This window comes from Lathamus discolor, chromosome Z (genome assembly GCF_037157495.1).
Source record: "Lathamus discolor isolate bLatDis1 chromosome Z, bLatDis1.hap1, whole genome shotgun sequence".
Taxonomy (NCBI): Eukaryota; Metazoa; Chordata; class Aves; order Psittaciformes; family Psittacidae; genus Lathamus; species Lathamus discolor.
In genome coordinates, this window is record NC_088909.1 from 81,124,610 (window position 1) to 81,147,261 (window position 22,652).

A 22,652-nucleotide genomic window follows, 5' to 3' on the forward strand; every position below is an offset into this window, starting at 1 on the left:
GCGCCGCACCGGATGGAGGGATGGATGCATACGCGATGTGTGGGTGCGTGGATGGAGGGACGGAGGGACGGACGGATGAATGGGGTCAGGGCCGCGCGGGGCAGCCCGGGGGGGCGGGCGGGCAGGTGGCGTCGAGGCGGGGCGCGCACGGCGCCGCCCCCAGTCCCCATTGGCGCCGGCGGTGGGGGGCAGCTCCGCGCCGCCCCCCGCGCACAAAGCGGGGCTGCCCGGCGGCGGCGGTGTCGGCGGAGCCATGCAGAGCTGCGGACGCTGGCTGGGGCGGCTGGCGGCCCGAGGGGCGCCGCGACACCTGCGGCCGGCGGCGGGCAGGGCTCCCCTGCGCTGGGGCGGCGGCGAGGCGGCGCGGTGCATCGAGCAGCTCCTGCCGCGGCACGATGACTTCTCCGTGCGGCACATCGGGCCGCGCGAGCGGGAAAAGCAGGAGATGCTGCGAGCCGTCGGGGTGCAGGTAGGTGCCCGCACCGCACCGCACCGTGCGGGGGGTGCTCCCGGCGCGGGGAGTAACTGCAGCGTACGGTCTGCTCTTTGCAGAGCGTCGAGGAGCTGATGGGTAAAACCATCCCGGCCAGCATCCGACTCCGGAGGCCGCTGAGGATGGACGATCACGTCTGTAAGTAACCGCATGATTCCGAGTACTCCCGGACCCCCTTCCCCCGCTGCCTCCCGCGGCACCTTCCGGCCGCCCGCTCCCGCTGGAGGCACTTGGTGTGCACCCCCTGGGGTGCCCCCGCTGAGGCGTGTAGTGGACAGACCTCCCCGCACAAGTGAAGTGCAGGGTAAGTCTTGAGTAAGCATAGCAGTACCACCACCGACACTTAAGTCTTCACAGAGTAACTTGGGTGGTAGTTCAGCTGCTGCGCTTCTTGCGTTCGTGTCGGAAATCTGTAAGAAAACGCGTGTGGCAGAGCGGGGCTGCCCAAAATCTGCTTTTGAGCTCAACTGCCTCAGGGCTTTCACTTTGTCTCAGGAGTTTGATAATGGAAGGAGAAAGTGTGGCTAAAAATCGTCCGCTTAGTGTGGACTGTAGCCTCAAATGGGCCACTGTCTTTTGGGGGCTTTTTTTGCAGGATTTCTTTGTTTTCTGTTGTTGAGTTCGTGTAGTGTCATCCTCCTCCTGCCCACTCCCAAATGTGCACATTTTAATAACATTCAAAACCTGTGTCTCTGTGTAATGGATACACAGTAGAGTAATGGCTAGCGTTTAGAATCTGTCTGATTGAGGGAGATGCATAAACCTGCAGGAGCACAAAACTTCTGAGCCAGCGATTGTGGCAGTACAGTACTTCAGCAGAACACTGTGGAAAACTTGAAATGCTTTGATGAGGTTTCAGATACTAGCATCTTTAAAAGTCAGCAATCACAGCACAAAGCTTCTGTCTGCATAACTGCGATGTTGGTAGGTATCTGTGAACATGATGCTGAAAATCCCGTGAGTGAAAGAAATGCTTAACATGCAATGTAGCTAAACAGTTCCACTGAAACTAACAAAGCCCTGGGGCCGTTCAGGTGGTGCAGTCAGTTGCATCGGTATTAATTTCATATTTGCATCAGGAGTCTGTGCTCGATTTGCAGGAAGGTTGACCCCTCTTGCTGGCTTGCTTTTCATTGCTCATCCATGCGCTGTAACGTGAGCGTGAGCTCCAGGCCCACAGCTCCGGTGAGGCTCCTGGCCAGTTCAATCTGGTTACTCCGAGATGACATCACGGGTGAGAGGCAGCGCCACAGTGAACAGCCAGGAAAACTAGAGCCTGGAAAGACAGATTGTAGCCAGGGGGGATGCAGTGTTGACTGGAAGTTTCTACTTCCAACATGTTTTATTGGTACAGTGGTATTTTATTTCTTGGTAAATCCCCATCCTATTAAAATGGGGATGGGGGTGGTGAAGTGGAATTTAATCACTGCTTTCTGCCTGTATAACTGATGAAAGTATTGCTTGGCATGTTTTCCTACAATTAATGTATTTTAATCAAGGTACTCTCAGACTGATGAATGATTTTCACTCATCCTCAGAGAAAAAAGCTTTTGAGATTATTGTATTTTTAGGTGTGTAAGAGTAGTTAAATGTAGATTTTCACTAATTACTTTTAAAAAACATTTCTATTTTTTGTTGTTGTTTTGTTCTTTTTTGTTGTTGTTGTTCTTTTTTCTTGTTGTTCTTTTTTCCCTTGGTTTTTAAAGTAGATGATAGTTTTGTGAAGTTTTACATTAATAAAACATGAAAGTGCTATAGTACAGTTGGGCATTGAAATACTTGCACATTATTGAAAACTAAACTGGTGATGTCAACCTAAGTCAAAATCCTGCTGCAGTTTGTGTGCTCCTGCTGATTTGCATAGCAAAGTGGGTGTCTCCTACATTGCTGTGCATCAGTTGATGTTCTGTTGTGTGGAGGTTCTCACGGTGCAACAGGACCTCATTAGCTAACAGTGTATTTAGCTCACTGGCATTTTGCTCCACTTGCTATGCTGTTCTTGTTCCCCTAGAGTAAACTGTGAAAGAATGTGACTGTGATGCAGTCTCACATTGCATGGCATGCAACAGGGAGTTTTCAAAGGAGATGCTTGCATGAGGTACAGAAAACCCTTTTCTGCACAATGCTGCATTTTCTTCTGCAGCCAATATGGTGAACTGGCTTTTGTAATTTAACGTGTAGATTTTTGCCAGTAGTTCTCCACTGCATTGATAGCAGAAAATTCCACAGCTTATAAAAGTTAAATGCCTCAGCTTAAAGCTATTCAACTTCACTTTCAACATCGTGTACCTAGGACACTGTTGTCTGAGTAAAACTTGCTTCCTTGCTAATGTATCGTTGGAGAGAACACTGTCTTTCTTCTGATCACCAGTGTGGCATTTCTTATGTGAGTATGATATATTATTCTATGTCATACCACTTCTATTAAAGAGAAATAGCAAAACTAGGGAAGTTTCATAAGAACTATACTCTAAACAAGTTATTTTTATTTGTATGAAGACGATTTTGCTCCCACTATCCCCCAAACTCATACATGCAATGAGAGAATAGGGCAAGGCAATTCAAAATGTGTTGTTCAGCCTATGCATTCACAAAATTTCTAATATGGTAATTCCTAGTTGCTTAAATACACACTTCCACTTTTCTGCATAACTTCAGTTAAAAAACGTAATCGCAGTGACTCCAGAGAGCAGCTGAATGAATCAGCTGTGCTCAAGCTACTCCTTTGTATTGGGAAACACAGTTGAGTTTGTACTGTCCTCTCATTGAAGTCAATTATTACAATTAGAATTAGATATGCATACCCCAAAACTGCACACACCGTACACCTGGGTGACTGTCATAGGTCTCTGCAACTATATTTGTGGGTTATTTTAAACTTTTTAGTTTTAGGCCTCATCTCTGGTGTGTACATTTGGTGTATATCTTCAAATTTTGGTGTGGCAGTAGGAAAGCTTGTTTTGCAATACAAATCTTTCCCCTGTAATGGACAAGTTGTCTAAAAGGCAGAAAATTGGTGGATGTGTGTATGCAATAGCTGAACAGCTGTAAAAAAAAAAAAAACCCACTAAAAAACTCTCTGTGGATGCAGCTTATATTTAAGAGCTGTTTTAAACTGTATTGCATATTCTATTACTCATAAATAAAACCTCTCATTACAGTAGAAGCACAAGCTTTTTGTATGTGTTTTGTTTTTCCTAGATGTTTTAGCATAGCCCTACTCTTCAATGGAAGAATTGAGCTTTATTACTTCCCTGAAGGGGAATAATGCAATAATAATAATATGTGGAAAGAGAAAGCCTCTAGCCTTAACTGGACTTTTGTTTTGCTTAGGTATGAATGAAAAAGCCATTCTGGTAAATGCTAAGTTTTGCTGGTACAAGTGCATCTGCACTAGAAATGCTTTTTCAGTAGTTATTAGTGTTCCTGTATCGGTAGGTCTCTTCTTGTACAGACATAGTCAATGACAGAGGAGAGGAGTGTAGTTTGTGCTAAGAAGTTTCTGAATTGAGTTGCTTCTTTCGGTATGTAATATGACAGAAGAATCTGTGTTCCTTTCCTGATCTAAAAAAAGACATGAAAAATGCCTGCTGTCATGAGGCCACTGACAGTGTTGTAAAGCCACCTGAACATGCCACTGAAAGCCAATAGGGGTGAAACAGCAAAATGTCCAATTTTCCCTAACAGTAGGTTGCAGTCCTGTACCTCACTGATTTTTGAAAGGGGACCTCTTTTACATTCAGCTTTTTCTGCAGATACAGGTAAGAGGAAATGTTGTTTTGGCATGTAATTTCTGCTCAGTTACTATTTACAACAAGGCTAGGCATCTGTTTGGTACTTAATTGTGATCAGCTGCTACTACAGAGCTTCTTTCCGCTGTCCCAGTAAGTAAACCCGAACAATCAGCTTTTCTTTAGGTATTGAAGGTGCTTTAGCATGTTTGTAGAGATTGACCCACTTGAAGTAAGATCATCTTATATAAGAGTAATCCTCTTTCTTTTATCCCTGCAAAGTTACTGTCTACCTCAGTCGCAGTTGTCCCTTCAATACTGCTACTGTATGTCTACCTTTTAATACCTATTTAATAGGTAGGCTTTGTACATACTTATGCTTTGCTTTTTTTTTTTTTTCTTTTTTTTCTTTTTTTCTTTTTTTTTCCCAGGAAGCAGAAACAATTTTTTAAATTCAGGATTTAAATTTAAAAGTGAGTCTACAAGCGCTGCCATTTCTACACACCCCTCCCCCTCCTCCCCCCCAATATTCCCAGTTACATTCTCAAATTTTAGAATTTATAATCATTAGTTTATAAAATCTGTGTAAGAACTTCTGCTTGGTCTCAAGTAAGCCAGGCTGTAGAGCAAATGAGGGGCTATTGATTTCCATTACTCAGGAATGCAGCTCTTTATAGGGTGTCTTCCTAAAGGCAAGCTGTGATGAACTACTAGGCAGTATAAAATATTAGGAAAGGAGCCTTCATCCCAGGTCTCTTCAAAGAGACATGCCAAATGCAGAGGTATGTATTTGAGCTATACTGCTGCTGTTGCCTTCATAGTGACCAAAGGAGGGTAAGTGAGGAGAAGCAGGAGTGTAAGTAAGTAGTGTGCCCTCCAGCATTTCACCATCCTCATTAAAACTAGTACTGTAACTGTCTTCACAGGTAGCTACCTATATTATATGTAGTAATACTAATATATTCAGTGTTGGGATCTAACAGCACAGTTCTTCCAGGTGGGATGTGGTTCAGCTCTTAAGCTTAATTGCTACCTAAGCTGCCTACAGTCTCCCTAGCCTTTTTGCTTTGTGCCTTTAATCAGTTTAGAAACTGGTTTATTTCATTGAAAATAGCAGCACAAGTTCTTGTGGTAGTTTATTAGCTATGTTAGCTGAGAAATGGCCCTGTGGAAGAACCATCCACTCAAGCAAACAAAGGAAATGCTATCTGGCACATAGTACAGTATTTGTGGTATGTGTTTACTTCAGAAATCACATTTCTAATGCATTTTTGTGTGTGACATTGGGCTAATGTGCCTTCAACTGGATTTGGAGTTAAACAAGCAAATTCATTACCATTTTCAAAAAGCACTGATGTTTGAATTCTGGAAGAATACAGCCCTCCCTTTCTTAGACTGCACCCACACTGTCCTTCATGAAACCTTTGGATTGCAAGGGGTAGAGGAAGATCTCCTCAGTGTTAAAACTCTTACTTAAAATAAAGAAACAGGTGCACCTGGAATAAACTGTGTGGGAGGAATACTGGAAACCAGAGCTGCCCACCAGTTTAAGAAACTTTGTCCTGGACAGTGCTGAGTTGAAATATAATAAACACATGACTCTTGAGTCTCCAGAAAAAGTTGCCATTTACTGAAAACAAGAAATTAATCTTTATACATTAGATCTAACAGTAACACTGAGTAAAAGGCAGAGGAGAAATGAACTTTGACGTGAGAACTGAAGATCAGTAGAAAAATAACTTTGTGGAAGGTATAATATAACTATGGAAGACATCAATTGAAAACCAGATTTTTCTTTTTAATTAATCTATACGTGGAACACAATAATAGCACTTCAAGTAAAAAGAAGAGGAGAGATAAGTTTTGAAATCAGAGCTGAAGTTACAATATCCTTGTTTATGGCTGCAGAAGAAATTCAAATTCCAGAGAATCAAAATTCTCTACCTAGAGAATTATTTGCTACCAGATTCCACAGCATTAACTGTTTTGACTTGATCTATCTTGTTGGAGTAACTTCTGGAGAGAATTAAGTGTTGAGACCCAAGCTATTCTGCACTGGTGATCTCTAGCCTTACATTAATTCCAAAGTCTGCTTTTCCAGCTGCAGTGCAGAATGAACAGAACTTGGTGCAGCTGCCCCAGTGCAGCAGTTTCCCAGGTCAGACTTTGGTGAGGGAGAATGAAGAAAGACATACTTCCCTCACCTAGGTGCTTTGGTGTTCAGTGCCACCCACATCTGTTGAGTTGGGCAGATGTATCTCCCTGTGTAATCTTAGGCAGCTTACTGACTGACTTTCTGTATCTGCAAATACTGAAATACTTGGTAGATCTTTCCCTTTGGCAAATATTGGGTAACTTTATCCATTGACTACTAGGAACAGGTTGACTGAATGTGATTTTTGTGCAACCTTCAATACACTGAGAAGTATGTGGAAGTATGACCAATGACAAAATGATAACTGGGGAGGGAGTGCAAATGTTTTCTGTCTGAACACTTCAAAAGCATTGTGTTGTAATCTTTCCAAAATAAACTGGGAGACTCATTTAAAAATTAATCTTACGTGGAATTTCTTAAGCTAGAAATACTGTATTATTTTTAGCAGGTGAGGCATAGTGAAATCGAACTAAAAGAACTCTGTTTTATCAGCTCCTTAGGGAAGATGCGAGAAAATGAAGTTCTTTAGTACATTTGAAAAATGAACATGAGCCGGCAGTGTGTGCTTGCAGCCCAGAAAGCCAACCATATCCTGGGCTGCATCAAAAGGAGCGTGACCAGCAGGTCGAAGGAGGTGATCCTGCCCCTCTACTCTGCTCTTGTGAGACCTCACCTGCAGTATTGTGTGCAGTTCTGGTGTCCTCAACATAAAAAGGACATGGAACTGTTGGAACAAGTCCAGAGGAGGGCCACGAGGATGATCAGGGGACTGGAGCACCTCCCGTATGAAGACAGGCTGAGGAAGTTGGGGCTGTTCAGCCTGGAGAAGAGAAGGCTGCGTGGAGACCTCATAGCAGCCTTCCAGTATCTGAAGGGGGCCTATAGGGATGCTGAGGAGGGACTCTTCGTCAGGGACTGTAGTGACAGGACAAGGGGTAACGTGTTAAAACTTAAACAGGGGAAGTTTAGATTGGATATAAGGAGGAAATTCTTTCCTGTGAGGGTGGTGAGGCACTGGAATGGGTTGCCCAGGGAGGTTGTGAATGCTCCATCCCTGGCAGTGTTCAAGGCCAGGTTGGACAAAGCCTTGGGTGAGATGGTTTAGTGTGAGGTGTCCCTGCCCGTGGCTGGGGGGTTGTAACTAGATGATCTTGAGGTCCTTTCTAACCCTAACGTATGATTCTATTCTGTGATTCTATTCTAAGAAATTACTCCTGCATGCTTGGGTTGAGCCCATTTTGTGCAAATATGGCTTTGTTAGAAACACTGAATCATAGTTGTGGATTTCTGTGGCTTCATCCAGTGATGATTCTGCAAGGTTTAGCTAATAAAAGAGTGCCTTCTGAGATATATTTTAGTGCATGTGCAAAAGACCAAATTGTATATGGCATTAGCACAAAAAAGGGCTCCATAAGCCATTTGCCTACGCTGTTTCTCTCACTTTTATTTCCACGTTGGCTGAAAGCCTGTTATTATTCAGTTGTTGCATTTTCCAGAATTTTGGAAGAATTTAACTTTTCTGGACTATTTTACCAGCTTGTTATTTGATCTTTACTTTTCTTGGTGTGTGCTTTATTCTGCTACTGTTTGTACTTGCCTCACTGATGTTGCTTTTTTTTTTTTTTTTTTTACACAGGGGTGCATGGCGTTTAGTTAAATACTGTAGTTTTCTGAAACAATTTCTTTTCAATTAGGTGAAAATGAAGTCCTTGAAACTCTATACAATATTGCAAGCAAGAACAAGATATGGAGGTCCTATATAGGCATGGGTTATTACAACTGCTCAGTGCCTCAGCCCATTGCACGGAATTTGTTGGAGAATGCAGGATGGTAATGTACCATATTTTCTGTTTAAATGTATTTGTATAAATATACATTTAAATGTATTTGCATAAATATACATTTGAAGTTTGTCTTGTGAATAACCATAGAAAAAAAAATAACCCCAAATCTTTTTTTTTACTAGGACTTTCATGTATTTGATACTGGTGTGTATGCTACTATGCAGGAACTGTGGTGTTCATGTTCAAGCTAAAGAGGATAAAGAAGACTTTTGTCTTCAAAAGATGTATTTTCTGTAAAATATTTAATTACTTTTTGTGATTTCTATTCACAGCTCCTATTTATTATAAACTAGAAACAGAGTATTTGTTTGCTTTAAGGAAGTATACAGATCTAGATCCTAAACCAAATTCTTTCCTAACTGCTGACAAAATTTAAACTGCCTCACTCCTCTGTTGGTCTCTGCAGTTTTGGGTGGAAGTAGTTAAATACTTTGCAGTACTTTGATTATGGTTTTTTTCGGAAGAAGTAAGAAGCCTTGAAAATTCTTAAAGGCTTTTCTCTTGGTATATCTTTGTCGATTTAATTTAATTTTTTTTTTTTTTTTTTTTTTTAATCAGAGGCCTTTGGGAGCTCAAATGTGTGTCTAGAAAGAATATTCTCCTTTGAACAAATAATTTGCTGGTGCTTGAAAATATATGTATAGCAGTACTTGATAATTCATTTGTGAGAAAGCTGAGGATATTATTTTCACCCACCTAACATTGCAGGTTCTTGGGACAAGCAAAGGAATGGCATTTCTGACGGAACTGAATTTGAATGTTATTGGTTTGACAGTGGGGTTCTTTTTTGTTTGGTTTTGTTTGGTTTGGGTTTACTACTTAAAAAGGAAAATATTTTTATGCATTGATTCATAATTTATGCATCAATTCATAATTTATGAACAGCATTAATCTAAGCAATAATGGGGTTTTGTCTCTTCATGGACTTTTCCAGACAAAGTCACTAAGGCTTGATTATAAATACTCATTTAACATTGTCATTTCCCCAAAGAACAGTAATTCAGAAATGATAGAACAGAAGAACTAAATTTAATGTGGAGTCTTGCTTTCCAACAGACTGAGGGCCTCCTGATACCCTGCATTGTCTCATTTGGTTTGGAAGTTCCGTTATCTCTAGCCTGTAACAGCCTTTTCTATGTACCATATTAAAATAATGTCATCTGTATTACTGAGTTATTTTAATAAAAACAAGATTTATATATATATATATATATATATATGTATAAAAACCACCAAACAACCAATGAGTCATATTAGTCAGTGCAAAAAGCCATCGTTACTTAGATGTTACGTTTTTTGTGATTTGGGTTGCCCTAAGTAGGTCTATGTATCTGTAGACCTTCAAGTCTATGTATTTTTAGACTTGTCTGCTGTATTTGCATCTCAAAATTTTGAACCCTTGAAAAAGATGCACTGTTTGGACTGAAGGAACATATGCAGTACATCTATGCAAAGTTTTATTCGGCCTTATCCCCACCCACTTTTTGCAACATATGGAATCAAAGTATTTCACAACAACGCCACAAAAACCCCCAAATGATCTTTTGCAAGAGGCAAAAATAAGAACAGCTAAAAAGTAAGCAGACCAAAATTAACTGTGTATTTTTAAATCCTAAAACATTACATAGTTTTAATGAAACAAGTTGGAGAGTCTGTCCGTAAATCTGTTCTTGCAGTGTCCAGTAAAGCCAAACTAGATGGCCAAACGCTAAAATTCTGGATGGCTAAAGTGAAGGCTAAACTGTTAGCTTGAAGACGGTGTGTGTGCGCATGTGTGCAAAAGCAATTTTACAGACTTCAAGGAAGCTCTTTGTTTAGGAAATCCAACCTATACTGAGTGTGTGACACTTTTCATGCTAGCACATTTCACATTGCAGCTCCAAGGGAGCTCCAAGGGCTTACTGTTTCTGATCTGTCTCTCTCACATGGCTCTTAGTTTCTGGTTGCATGGCATTCCTTAGAGCAAGGCTTCTATTGGTGTACAATGTAACTTTACAAAAGATTGATTGTGGAAGTCTGTGAAAATGGAAGTGAAAGACTTCATAGTATTTAGGACACTTGGACTTCATTAGGAGGAGTTAAACAGCAAAGGGGTGGATTTCAGGAGGAAACTGTTTAGAATAAAATTTATTTTCAGCTGAAAATGAGACTACTGACCCACACTGCTTTCTTTAGAAGATTACCACAGAAGTCTTCCCAAATCTCAGATTCAGAAAAAGGAAAAAAAAAAAAAAAGGCTCAACACTGATGGTGTTTCAAAACTCCTAAAACATTTGGACAATGATCTGTAATATCTCTGTTCACAGTAAAAGCTGAATAGCTTAATTACTATGTGATAAAACTGTGACCAAAATGCCACTAGTAAGTGCCTGGGAAGTCAGCATTCAGGAATTTCTTGTACTGGTAGCTATAGAAAAGAATAGGCATACTTTTCTTTCAAGTCTGAATCCCAAGGTAATTACTTCTGTATTCATGAAAGAAGCTATTTCAAAACACTTGCTAGAATTTTTCAGATAGCTTTTTTCAAAGAATACCTTGAATGAAATTTAGAGAACAAGCAGAGAAATTTCTGTTGTGGACCTGAAATGCTGCAGTTAAAATTCCAGGGGATTTGACTTAGTTACAGAAGATAGAGGATAAGTATCCTTTACTTTTGATACTTGATTTCCTTTTGGTCTTGGTCACTGGCTGCTAACAATTTCTTGTTCCTAGCAATGTGTGACTAATAATTCCATGCTGACATGGGGTGGAAGTCTTACAAGTATTTTTCATACACTACTTAGTTAATATTAGAAAAAATACCAGCCTGTTTTTTCCAAAGAAATAAATAGCGGGCCAGTGTGTAACTTGCTTTGTCATTAGAACATATCAACTCTAAGATGCTGCAGAAGGATTTATTTTGGGGCACACCACCAATTATGTGACCTTCAGCAGAGAGTCCTGAAGTGTCTGAATACCTGCCATCTGTCTGCTGGAACGGAGGCATAGTCCTTGTTCTGTTGTGCCCCATATTAACATAGTCATTAATTTATTTTCACTTCCAGTGTGCTGAGCTCTTTCCCTTCTAGCACACCAGATTAATTTTGTGCCCTGACATGAATATAAATGAAGATGTGAAGAGCTGTGGTTTCAAAAATCAGCTTACATATAGTCTTCTTATTAACATGTATGTCAAAACAGTGTAGTATTTAGTTTGGGAGCTTAAATGGATAAAAATACCTATCAGGCCTTAAAAATCAAGGCAGCCTTTTGAAGTCACACTAATACCATACAAGAGGTCATGATGTGGAGGTCTCCAAAGTACAGCTCACTTGATTCCTTTGCCCCAGACATTAAATATGTAAGAATAAAGTGCTTGTGCCAAGGACACCTGCAATCTTTACACTGGTATTGTAACTTGTTAAACTTAGCAACCAGCACTTATCTGCTGTGTTCTGAAAATTATGCACAGCATGCAAAAAGCTGATATAAACATTACGCAGCTGGTTTCTACGTGGATACAGAATGGATACAGAAAGCTGTACTAGCAGATGTAAAGCATGCCAAATTGGCAGTAAATTCAGTGTTTATGCTTTGAGTTGAAACTGGCATGTCTCCATGCTCTGTCATAAGTCTACTCAGCTTTCTCGAATCCATGGGTAAGCTCCTGTTTTAGGAACACCCTTATAACTGCTCTTCAGAGGTGCATAAAGTGCCAAGCGATGCATCTGGAACTCTACATACAGTATGTCATTTGGGAATTTTACAGGCTAGATGGAGCTGCTTGCAGTTGGATGGCCCTAGTTGCATAACTTTACTATCTTTCTACACTGCACTATTTATATATGTGCATATTTAAATTAAGTACACCTTTTTTCTTATGTTTTGTTTCCATTTTGGCCTTAATAGTCTTAGATTTCCAGTGTTGTCAGATGTATGATTTTTTTTTCTGGCTCGTATACACTCATTTTAGGTTTTTGCTTGCAGTCTGTCCTACTTTAAGTTCATCTTATTAATTGTCAGGTCTCAAAAAGAACACTCTGTATAACTGGAAATCCAAATTAATTCTAGCTGTGCCATTGCAGGAGATGAGTCTTGCAGATGTCTAAAACTGCAAAATGTAATTTACAAGATAAAAATATTGTGTTGATTATGAATACATTAACATTCCAGAGCTTCAGTCAAAGTATAGCAGAAATCGCTGAGGAAGACAGATTTTGTTTGCTAAAACTTCAGTTTTACTTCTGAAAAAAACCCACCTGCTTTGTATTAAGAAAGAAATTAGGCTTAGTCATAGGTGTTATTGACTGTACTGATGCCTACAAATACTAATCAAGAACTAGTTCATTGAATATTGCTTGATAATGGAGTTTCCGGAATCTCCTCATGTGTCCTGGTTTTGGCTGGGATAATTTTCTTCCTAGACAAAAAAAAAAAAAGGTTAATTTTGAGGGGAGCAACACTGTGTGCAGCCCAGGACATGGTCTTATTTGTGAGCTATGCAGTCAAGTATATGAGGATAAGTAGTTTAGTGTTAGACTTGGCTAAGAAGCAGGAAAAACCTTCAATATTTGGGAAAATCATCAATATTTACCTTATTTGATATAAAGTTATTGCCTTCTGTCTCTGTACTAGTAAACCTGAGAAGTTTGAGCAGCGTATCAGTTGAATTGACAGTAAATTCATTAGCATCACATTACACATTGAGTTCACTTCTTATGTTCTTCTTTCTAGCTCTTCCATTCTCCAAGACTTTAATCCTACTTTCTCTTTTGCATTACTATTTTATTGTTCCTCTTATCTCACTTTATACCACAGGTTCTGCAACTTGTTCTTAAAAAATCTTTGTTGCTTGTCTGTTGACTTAACATGTGTTAAGCTTCCAAATACTTGAGTCTCTCTTTAAAGACTATACATTCACCCATAAGCATTTTTCAAAAGTCTAGAGCTTGCTATTGCCCTTTCAGGAAACAAACTCTTATCTTCTTCTATTGCTAGAAAGCAAAGGCCATGAGTGTTCCCACTTGCCACTTGTTTCCGGCTGCTACTCTGAAATGAAACCTGTGTAAACTCGGTCCTGAGCCACCATTAAATCCAGTACACAAATTTCCAGCAGGGAGAGGAGACTCTGATCTCTGTTCTTGCCTTTCATCCCTGCACCCCTGCTGGTTTGTACTTCTGGACTGTCACAATTAATTGTTTCCCCTAGAATGTTTTTTTTTTTTTTTTTAAGGAATTGCTTGTATTGCCTTTAGTGTTTTGTTCTGCAAATGACAAGAGATAAGACTCACACCAGCTTCACTTCCCTTCACTAACACATGAGGGAACTCTCATTTCACAAGAACCTGTATATTTCTGAGCTTGATCCTGTGAAATGCCAAGTGCCTTTCCTCCCATAACAGTGGAGAAAACTTAGCAAGTAAAAGACTTCAGAAGTGGTATTGAAAAATAATGACAATACCTAGATATGATTGTACTAAGTATTCTCATGCAACATGACTCCGTTCTGCCGCACTAAGCACCCACTTGCCCTCTCCCCTCCCCAAGATGCACTCATGCCTTGTTTAAAAAGTGATTTATTTTCTGAAAATGGAGAAATGGATTTCCCCTGAAAAAAGCCAAGTCAATACCAGAAGAAAAAATACTCTCAGGCTTCCAGGCCAGTAAAAAATTACACCCATCTAAAAATAACCATTTTATAACAAACGTCCATGTTACTGAATTATGTTTTATAATCTGTTTTTCTTATGACACAGTTCACTTACATATCACCATAATTCTGTTACACATTATCTTCCTGGACCAAACTCAGACTTCTTTTCTTACAGGGTTACCCAGTATACTCCTTACCAACCTGAGGTCTCCCAGGGCAGGCTGGAGAGTCTGCTAAATTACCAGACTATGGTGTGCGACATCACAGGAATGAATGTAGCTAACGCATCTTTGCTGGATGAGGGGACAGCTGCTGCAGAAGCCATGCAATTATGTCACAGGTACTGTTTAAATGTATGGTTAAATCACAGCAGGGAGGAATTTCAGCCTTCAGTGCAGGCGTAGGTAGGTGAGTGGATTGAAGTGAAGTGTAGCCTTTTCAACGTGAGCAGATCACTGAAGAACTATAGCCCATGTTGTTAAGCCTGAAGAAGTTCCCAGTGCTGATGTGAATGTTTAACTCAGACATCTAAGGCTTTAAGAAACCTAGGGACCTAGATATCAGGGGTAACTCTAGAGCAAGGAAGACTTACTCCTGGTAGAGGAAAGTCAAGTTAGAGAATATTTCAGCAAACTGGACATACACAAGGCCAAGGGTGCTGACATGATGCACCCATGTGTGCTGAGGGAGCTGCCTGATGTCATTGAGAGGCCAGTGTTGTCTCTGAATGGTCATGTAGACTGGGAGGTGTGCCTCAGTGCTGGAGGAAAGCAAACATCAATTCTGTCTTCAAGAGAGCAGGAGTGAATATGCGGGGAACTATCAGCCACACAGCCTCACCTCGATCCCTCTGAGTTAGTAGAAAAACTGCTGGTCCTGGAAACCATTTCCAGGCACATGTGAAGGACAAGAAGGGGATCGGGAGTCAGCAGCATGGATTCACACAAGGGGAAGTTATGCTATGCTTGACCATCCTACTAACTTCATACAATTAAACAGCTGGCTTGGTAGATGGTGGGAGAGCAGTGGATATCTACCCTGTTGGTATCCCTTAAATCCTTGCAGAGCAGCTGAAGTATGGGCTGGATGAGGCGAGAGTGGAGTGGGTTGAAAACTGAATGGCTGGGCGTAGAGGGTGGTGCTCAGTGACATGAAGTGTAGCTGGAGGCCAGTTATCGATGGTGTACCCGAGGGGCAGCACTGGGTCCAAGTAATGATCTTGATAATGGGGAAGAGTATCCACAGTAGGCTTGCTGATAATGCAAGACTGGGAGAAGCAGCTGATACACCAGAGGGTTGTGCTGACATCCAGAGGGGCCTTGACAGGCTGGTGAAATGGAGGGACAGGAGCCTCATGAAGCTCCAAGTGAAAAGTCCTGCATCTGGGGAGGAGTAACCTCATGTATATGGGGTACATGCTGAGGGCTGGCAGGCTGCAAAGCAGCTTTGCAGAAAAGGCCTTTGGGGGTCTTCAGGAACACCGAGTCAAACACAAGCCAGCAATGCGCTCTGGTGGAAAAGGTGGTGAATGTTACCCTGGGCTGCGTTAGGAGTGTTGCCAACAGGTCAAGGGAGGTGATCCTTGCCCTCTCCTCAGCACTGGTGAGGCCACATCTGGAGTACTGTGTCCAGTTCTGGGCTTCCCTGTACAAGAGAGACATGGACCTACTGGAGAGAGTGTAGTTGTTCTGCCTGTGGGACCAGCCCAGCTGCTGATACCCAGACACACACCTGCGTCAGCTGCCACCATCACAGACACATGGGCCCCTATGGTGGAGGTGCTGCTCCAGTTGCTGGCACCAACAGCTAGTCACTCCAGTTACCCCAGATCCTCTGTGGTCTGACTCCAGTTGCTGGCACCCAGACAGCCATATGCACCCACACTCATTCCCAGAATGCAGAGTCCCCTCACCCATGACAAAAATCAGAAAGGAATTTAGCAAGAAGAGAGGACAGACTGCACCAATTGGGTGCAAGTGCAGCAACTATTTATATATGACTGTGCCTGTTTACCCCCTTTCCCCTCTGTTTTCCTACACTTGTTCCTCACTGTATCCCTATTCCCCTGAACATCTCATAATAAGAGATGTACTCCCAAAACACATTTCTCCTGCATCCTATAATGTCTTTCCCCCAGGGACATGCCTAGAAAGTGTGTCTGCTTGGATTAATTAATTAGAGTTCAAACCTGCCTTGGGGCCTCTGTTCTCTGTGCTTGTGGAGATGGGTCTTTGATGGGTTGATGTCTCCTGTGATAGGCTGGGTAACTGCAGGAACAGGGGGTTATTTGGGTCCCCAGCTGCCATTGCCTCTCTGTAGGGGTGCAGAGGAGCGTAACCTAATGGTTTGTGGCATGAATCTTTTGTGTCCATAAGCACTGAAGATGTGAATTGTTTTTTCCAGTAGTGGTTAAAAGTATCTTTAAAAACCAATGAAGTATGTCAGTTGTCAGTTGCTAAAAGCAACTCAGCCTAGAAGCTGTTCCTGTTATATCCAAATTTATTATCAGGGATCTGTATTGTAGCAGCATGTGAAGGAGATCTGAAAATCAAATGAAACCTGAGAGATGATCGAAGGTCACTTTAGGACTGTATATCAGGAAGGAGTTTACTCAGCAGAGACTATGTTGTAACTACTCAGTTGTCCAAAGCATCAGTCTGAGGTAAAATCATGTTTACCAGACAAAACTAGGCAATTGTCTTAGTCTGGAGACATCTTGATACTTTGATGTCTCATGTTTCGTTATCCAGGGCAACATTGAAAATCTGCAGTCAAGACCACAGTTGTATTTCTTTGAAAGTGTGTGTATGTGGAGGCATTCCTGCAGGCTTCATAAGCTGGCTCCTTGTTCTGTTTCATAGTTGTTCTTCATTTTTGTCATTTAACAATCTCATTTCAGTGTCTGAAATGAAACTTACTATTTTAAATGGACCAGAAACTTCATTCAATCTTACATGTAATTTGGTTATGATAGCTAATATTAACAACTACCTCTTAACTTAGGAAAACTCACTTTTAGAAAATTAATTAATTTTATTTCCATGCAAAACAATACATTTTTAGTATGTAACACTTTATTTTTTCCTCTTTTTAACAGGCACAACAAAAGAAGGAAGTTCTATGTAGATACCCGATGCCACCCTCAAACCATAGCAGTGGTCCAAACTAGAGCAAAGTAATGTTTCCTCCATTTTGCACTGTATATCTTCACTTACATGAAATCATTTGTCATCTGTGCCTCTTTACTATATACCTAATATTTTTAGAATATAGAGTTATGTTTTCTTTCCAAAATAGAAGTGAAAAATCTGTCAACATTTGGTGTTTGTTCTACTTTACATTCAAATGCAACTGCAAAGTAATTAAAGATATTTAAAAAGAGACTGAACATCTGATCAAAAGAAAATATTTAATTTTCCCCTTAAGTTGTTTGCACAAATATATGCATTTGGTTATTGAATTCAGTCTTGTCATTTTTTTAACTAGGAAATTATTTACCCTAGATAGCAAAACTTCTTTTTTAATGAAAGCTTAATCCAATTTAAGTTTACAGTTTAAAGTAACCGTCTTCTAAAAATATTACTTGATTTTCAAAGCTAAACATGCTAGAGCACCAAAATGTTGATAGCCAGTAGCTTATGCATCCCCTCCTGTGCTTTGCTCTGTATTTCTGATGATACCAAATGCAGTTTTCTTTAGTGCTATATACTATGACATGAAAATTTCTCAGTGCTTAGTGCTGCAAAGCAGGTTCAGCTCTTTGGATGTTAAAGAAAAGGTTGTATGTAAGTCCACAAAAAAGTCATATTAAGTATCACCCAAAGGCAGGAAGTGGTTTGAACACATTGCCTTCCACATGTTTTTGTTTTCCAGTTACACGGGTGTTATTACTGAGCTCAAATTACCCCATGAAATGGATTTCAGTAGAAAGGATGTTAGTGGAGTATTGTTTCAGTATCCAGACACTGAAGGGAAGGTGGAAGACTTCTCTGAACTTGTTGAAAGAGCTCATCAGAATGGGGTAAAGTAGCTTTTATTGGTCTCACAGATTTCAATCTGATGTATTAAACAGCCATATTTATAGAAACAGTTACATGAGATAACATCTGAAGTATTACTGTTCCATTCCATACAGTTGATAACCATTACAACCACAGCACTTCAGCTCTGTGCTTATGATGTGGAACTGTTTGAAGCCATATCCTGTTCAAAATTAGCTGCTATGCAAACACCATACCTTCAGAAAAGAGGCTAACTGCTTTGTGTACTTCTGTTGCCAGGCTCTCACCTGCTGTGCTACAGATCTTCTAGCTCTCTGTATTCTGAAGCCTCCTGGGGAGTTTGGAGTAGATGTTGTCCTGGGTAACTCTCAGAGGTTTGGTGTGCCGCTTTGCTACGGGGGACCTCATGCGGCATTCTTTGCTGTCAAGGAAAATCTAGTGAGAATGATGCCGGGCAGAATGGTGGGTGTTACAAGGTAAGGACTCCCTTCACCTTTATTGTCTTTGGGGGAAATTGAAATGAAGCGCAATATGACATACTGTGCATATTTTGACATGCTAGAAACCCTACAAAAGGACCTGTTTTGACGCATGGATTGGCCAGGGCCCTTTCAGTTATCTTGTACAACCTTGCTGGATGGGTTATTTTTGTGTACAAATTCACCATGCTCTTACCTGATACCAGTAGAAAAGATGCTGCCATTTCAGTGTTTGTCCAAATTAAGTTCTGGATAACTATTCAGTTAAAACAGTTGCAATAATCTGTGGCATTTTAAGGCAAATACCAAGTTTTGGTGTTGTATGCTTAGAAAACTCACTGTGTGCTCTACTGGACCAGACACATTTGCCAGCCATGGTATAAATTCAAGTCTAGAGGCTTTAGTCTCACTCTCTGATATCACAGCTGTCCTGACTTGGGCTTTGTTCTCTCCAGTCTCTAAGGACAGACAACTAGTTTCAGGTTAGCATGTATAGAGTCCAGTGTCTTAAATTACCGTAATTTTAAAGTAACAGAAGCAATATTTTCACTTGTGATTTAGAGATGCAAATGGAAAAGAAGTGTACCGACTTGCTTTGCAAACACGAGAGCAGCATATCAGGAGGGATAAAGCTACCAGCAACATCTGCACAGCACAGGTAATGTGTCATGCTTTATTTTCAGTGGTAGAAAGTGTCAAGTTAAACCATAAGATTATAGTCCTAACATCACTGTAATTTGCGTTAGCTTTACTTTTGGAAGGTTTTCCTAGAAAAATCAAGAACACTGAAATATTCTGCTCTTTGTGCATTTGAGTCCTTTAAAAAATGGAACCCTGTCTGAAAAATAGGGTATTAACATCTGTTTCCTTTAATAAAGACTTTAGCCCTGAATTTGTGCAGTGTCCTGAGTCTATCTGTCTCACAGGTTGAACACCACTGAGTAGTGCTGTGTTTGTTATGAATCAGACAGATTTCTTAGTAAAATGGAGAATTATAATGATCTGAAATTGCTCACTCAAGAAAAAAAAAATTAAAAATTCATTCTTACATTCTAAGCCTACTTCTCCAGCTTGTCACAACTGATATTTATATCTATGAGATTTGATGCAAAAATATAACATTTCCAGAAAGCTATCTTCGCAGGAAAATACCATGGTTAAGTAATTATCCAAAACAGTTATCTTCAGCACGCCTCTACAGACCTTCAGCCAGACAAGTTAATAATTTTTTCTATCAATGCTTTGCTCATGAGTTTACTGTTGTGCCAGATTTTGAGGAGGGATTATTAATATTAAAATGAGTGTAGTCATTTAGTATTCACGAGCTATTCCATAAGTATTTCATACTAATCCTAAACAATGAGTTTCCTATGAGACTGGCTTTACTTGAGAGTCTTCAAACGTTTTTGTTGCAGTGGTTGAATTTAAATTCATGTTAATTGCTGACACAGTTGCATTTCAAATGGCATTGAATTTAGAATCAGTGCTTAGTTTCATGAAAGTATTTTACCTTTCCTGCCTTTTAACTTGGCCACACTTAATCAAGTATAACATCAACTAAGAATATGTGGTTATCCCTGGGTGCTAAAGAAAATTTCCAGTAAAAACTAACATGAAGTAATCTTTTATAATCATAACAGTAACAATAATAATAATAACAACAATGTTCTAAACTGTATTTGGATGGTAGGCTCTTCTGGCTAACATGGCAGCCATGTTTGGTGTATACCACGGGTCTGATGGCTTAAGGCATATTGCAATACGGGTACACAATGCTACTCTAATCTTGGCTGAAGGTGAGTAATGTTAGCAGAAACTCTTCTTAAATCCTCATATATTCTTAAATAGTACCTCTTACAAGTTTCTTTTTGCCAGCTAATGTGTATTCTCTCAACACTAGAGAGAACTTTTTAAAACAAAATTCACAGCTACAGTTTTTGTGTACTTCTGATAATGATGTCAAAGAATTAGGTATCTATGTGATAAAAGCTTGCAAGCATTACTTCCATTTCCTTGAGAAACTAACAGATGAAGGCAGTCTTTAGGTGATAAGCTTCAGTGCAGTTTTCCAGCTGCAAGCTCTGTACTTCCCCTACTGGGGCATCCTAGTTTACAAACAGAAATCTGCACAGAGTATTGATAACATAACAAAAATAAGCAATAAATTAGATTAAAGAAATAGGAACATTTCATTAAGTTGGGTGGAGTATCATACCTGCTACGAACACTGAAATTCCAAAGTTTGATTGCTGACAAAAACACAGAACCTGCAGCAGAAAATCATGATTGCAACTGGACTATGTGGTCTGGTAGTTTTTCTTGCTGGCATGACTATCATTGCTGTCAGAAGGAATTACACAGAACCAGAATACTGGAGTTGAGAAATGATTGCCACAATTATCCATGCTTTGTTTGCCAGCTTAACTGGAAGAACTTTTGCTGCTGTGAAAAACACTTGGACTCTAAACTTTATTATGCAAGCTCCATGATGGTTAATATCCATTTATATATATATTTATTATTTTTTTTTTACAGATTTGTGATTTTGTCCTTGTTGTATTTATATGCTTATTCTGCTACTATATATAGAATCATAGAATCATAGAATGGTTAGGGTTGGAAAGGACCTCAAGATCATCTAGTTCCAACCCCCCTGCCATGTGATGTATAAGAAGGATCTTCACTGGATTCAATCTGCATTATTAATTAGGTCTGAATCTGATTTAGATGCATTGCACACACAGTGATATTTCACTAAAAGTCTGCCAATTTTGCTGCTCTGTGCACAAAGAGAATTTTTTGGTTTATTATGTAAAAGCATTTACTTATGAGATTGATAGTGTTGATATGCAAGTCCTGTGTAATCAATACAGTATGCAGCTAATAGAATTAACTTACTGTTTCTTATAGGTCTCAGGCGAGCTGGTCATAAACTGCATCATGATCTGTTCTTCGATACCTTGACGATCACGTGTGGATGCCCAGTCAAAGAGGTTTTGGACAGGGCAGCTCTTAGAAACATAAATTTTCGGATTTATAGTGATGGCAGAGTAAGCAACTCCCTGAATCTTTCAGAAATTCTGTAGTGTTACTTTTTCTGCATTAAGTCTCTGGTGATTACATGTGCTAAACAGAGCAGTTATTTAAAACTTCTTGTAATTTGCTCAGATATGTCAGTCAGTTATAAAGATCATTTAGAGAATGAAGAAGTTCGGTGATGTACTGAATTTCCAGCAATAATCATTGTATTTTTATTTCATTTCATGCCTATTTAAAAGGTTCTGTAGTTGTTTCATGTTAAATATGCCACTAAGGGCTAGAGCGGAGGGACTGTAAAACTTGGGGGTGAAATGAAGATGACCTCCAGAATTCAAGTCCTGTGTCAGAGTTCAAAGACAGATTGAAATGTAAACCACATTTTGGTGGCACTCAGGACTTTTGGCAAGATCTAACATGTTCTGAAAAATGCTGGGGGATAGTCTTAACAAAATGGGCAATTTTACTATTAAATGTAAACACTTAGAAATGTTAGAAGTGAGGTCACAAGTCTTGAAGCTTATGAGCTATCTGGCTGGGATGGTTTAGCAGGGGAAAGGTAGGAACTGGAAAATTTTACGTAAATAAAATTAGTTTATGTATCTGTCGCATAAAACAAAGTGACATTTACATATTGTTGGGTAGGTAGATTTTATTCTTTTTTCCATTTTTTTTCTTTTTTTCCCCTGTGTTTCTGGAGTAATTTCTCTCAACCAGAACAAATATACTGTGTCTGGATTTGAAAGTTCTCAGTAATTGTTGTTGCTTTTATCCATAGCTTGGAGTATCACTGGATGAAACTGTAAATGAGAAAGACCTGGATGACATATTATGGATTTTTGGTTGTGAGTCTTCAGCTGTAAGTAAATAAATAAATCACACAGACCTAATTGTCTGAATGCTTCAGAAGTTTAGTGGAAAGCAAAACTGCTCTTGGCACGGTGGGTGTCTATATGTGGCCATTTGTTAAATACAGAGAATTTCAGACGTCTAAAGACAGCGACAGCATGAAATCATGATTTATGTAATGGAGTAATGTCATTTTCTTATTGTGATGCAGTCCTTTCAGTCAGCTTGGACACCTTGCATTTAAGCTGTTACTTTTCTTGTGGGGGTTAGGACATGGTGGTCAGTTATTTCTCTCCTAGTGGAATTTTTGTTGCATGTCATTAGTAATTAACAGCAATACTACCAAAGTGAGGACTACTAAGACATCTGTACCCAGTCTTAATATAATGCTGTTATCATGCTAGGTATATACAGGTGTGTATACTAATAAAG

General features: G+C 39.9%; 1 protein-coding gene across 1 annotated transcript in view; it reads left to right on the top strand.

Moving 5' to 3' along the window:
• Nucleotides 1–227: 227 nt before the first annotated feature.
• The window catches only part of GLDC (glycine decarboxylase), a 41,138-nt gene continuing 18,713 nt past the window's right edge, over nucleotides 228–22,652 (top strand). The window contains exons 1-11 of the mRNA XM_065663981.1: nucleotides 228–469; nucleotides 553–631; nucleotides 8,074–8,209; nucleotides 14,031–14,195; nucleotides 16,953–17,030; nucleotides 17,729–17,876; nucleotides 18,136–18,332; nucleotides 18,897–18,993; nucleotides 20,026–20,131; nucleotides 21,246–21,385; nucleotides 22,150–22,230. Of these exons, the coding sequence (XP_065520053.1) occupies nucleotides 254–469; nucleotides 553–631; nucleotides 8,074–8,209; nucleotides 14,031–14,195; nucleotides 16,953–17,030; nucleotides 17,729–17,876; nucleotides 18,136–18,332; nucleotides 18,897–18,993; nucleotides 20,026–20,131; nucleotides 21,246–21,385; nucleotides 22,150–22,230 (1,443 nt within the window). The 5' untranslated portion in view covers nucleotides 228–253. The remainder of the gene's footprint in view (nucleotides 470–552; nucleotides 632–8,073; nucleotides 8,210–14,030; nucleotides 14,196–16,952; nucleotides 17,031–17,728; nucleotides 17,877–18,135; nucleotides 18,333–18,896; nucleotides 18,994–20,025; nucleotides 20,132–21,245; nucleotides 21,386–22,149; nucleotides 22,231–22,652) is intronic.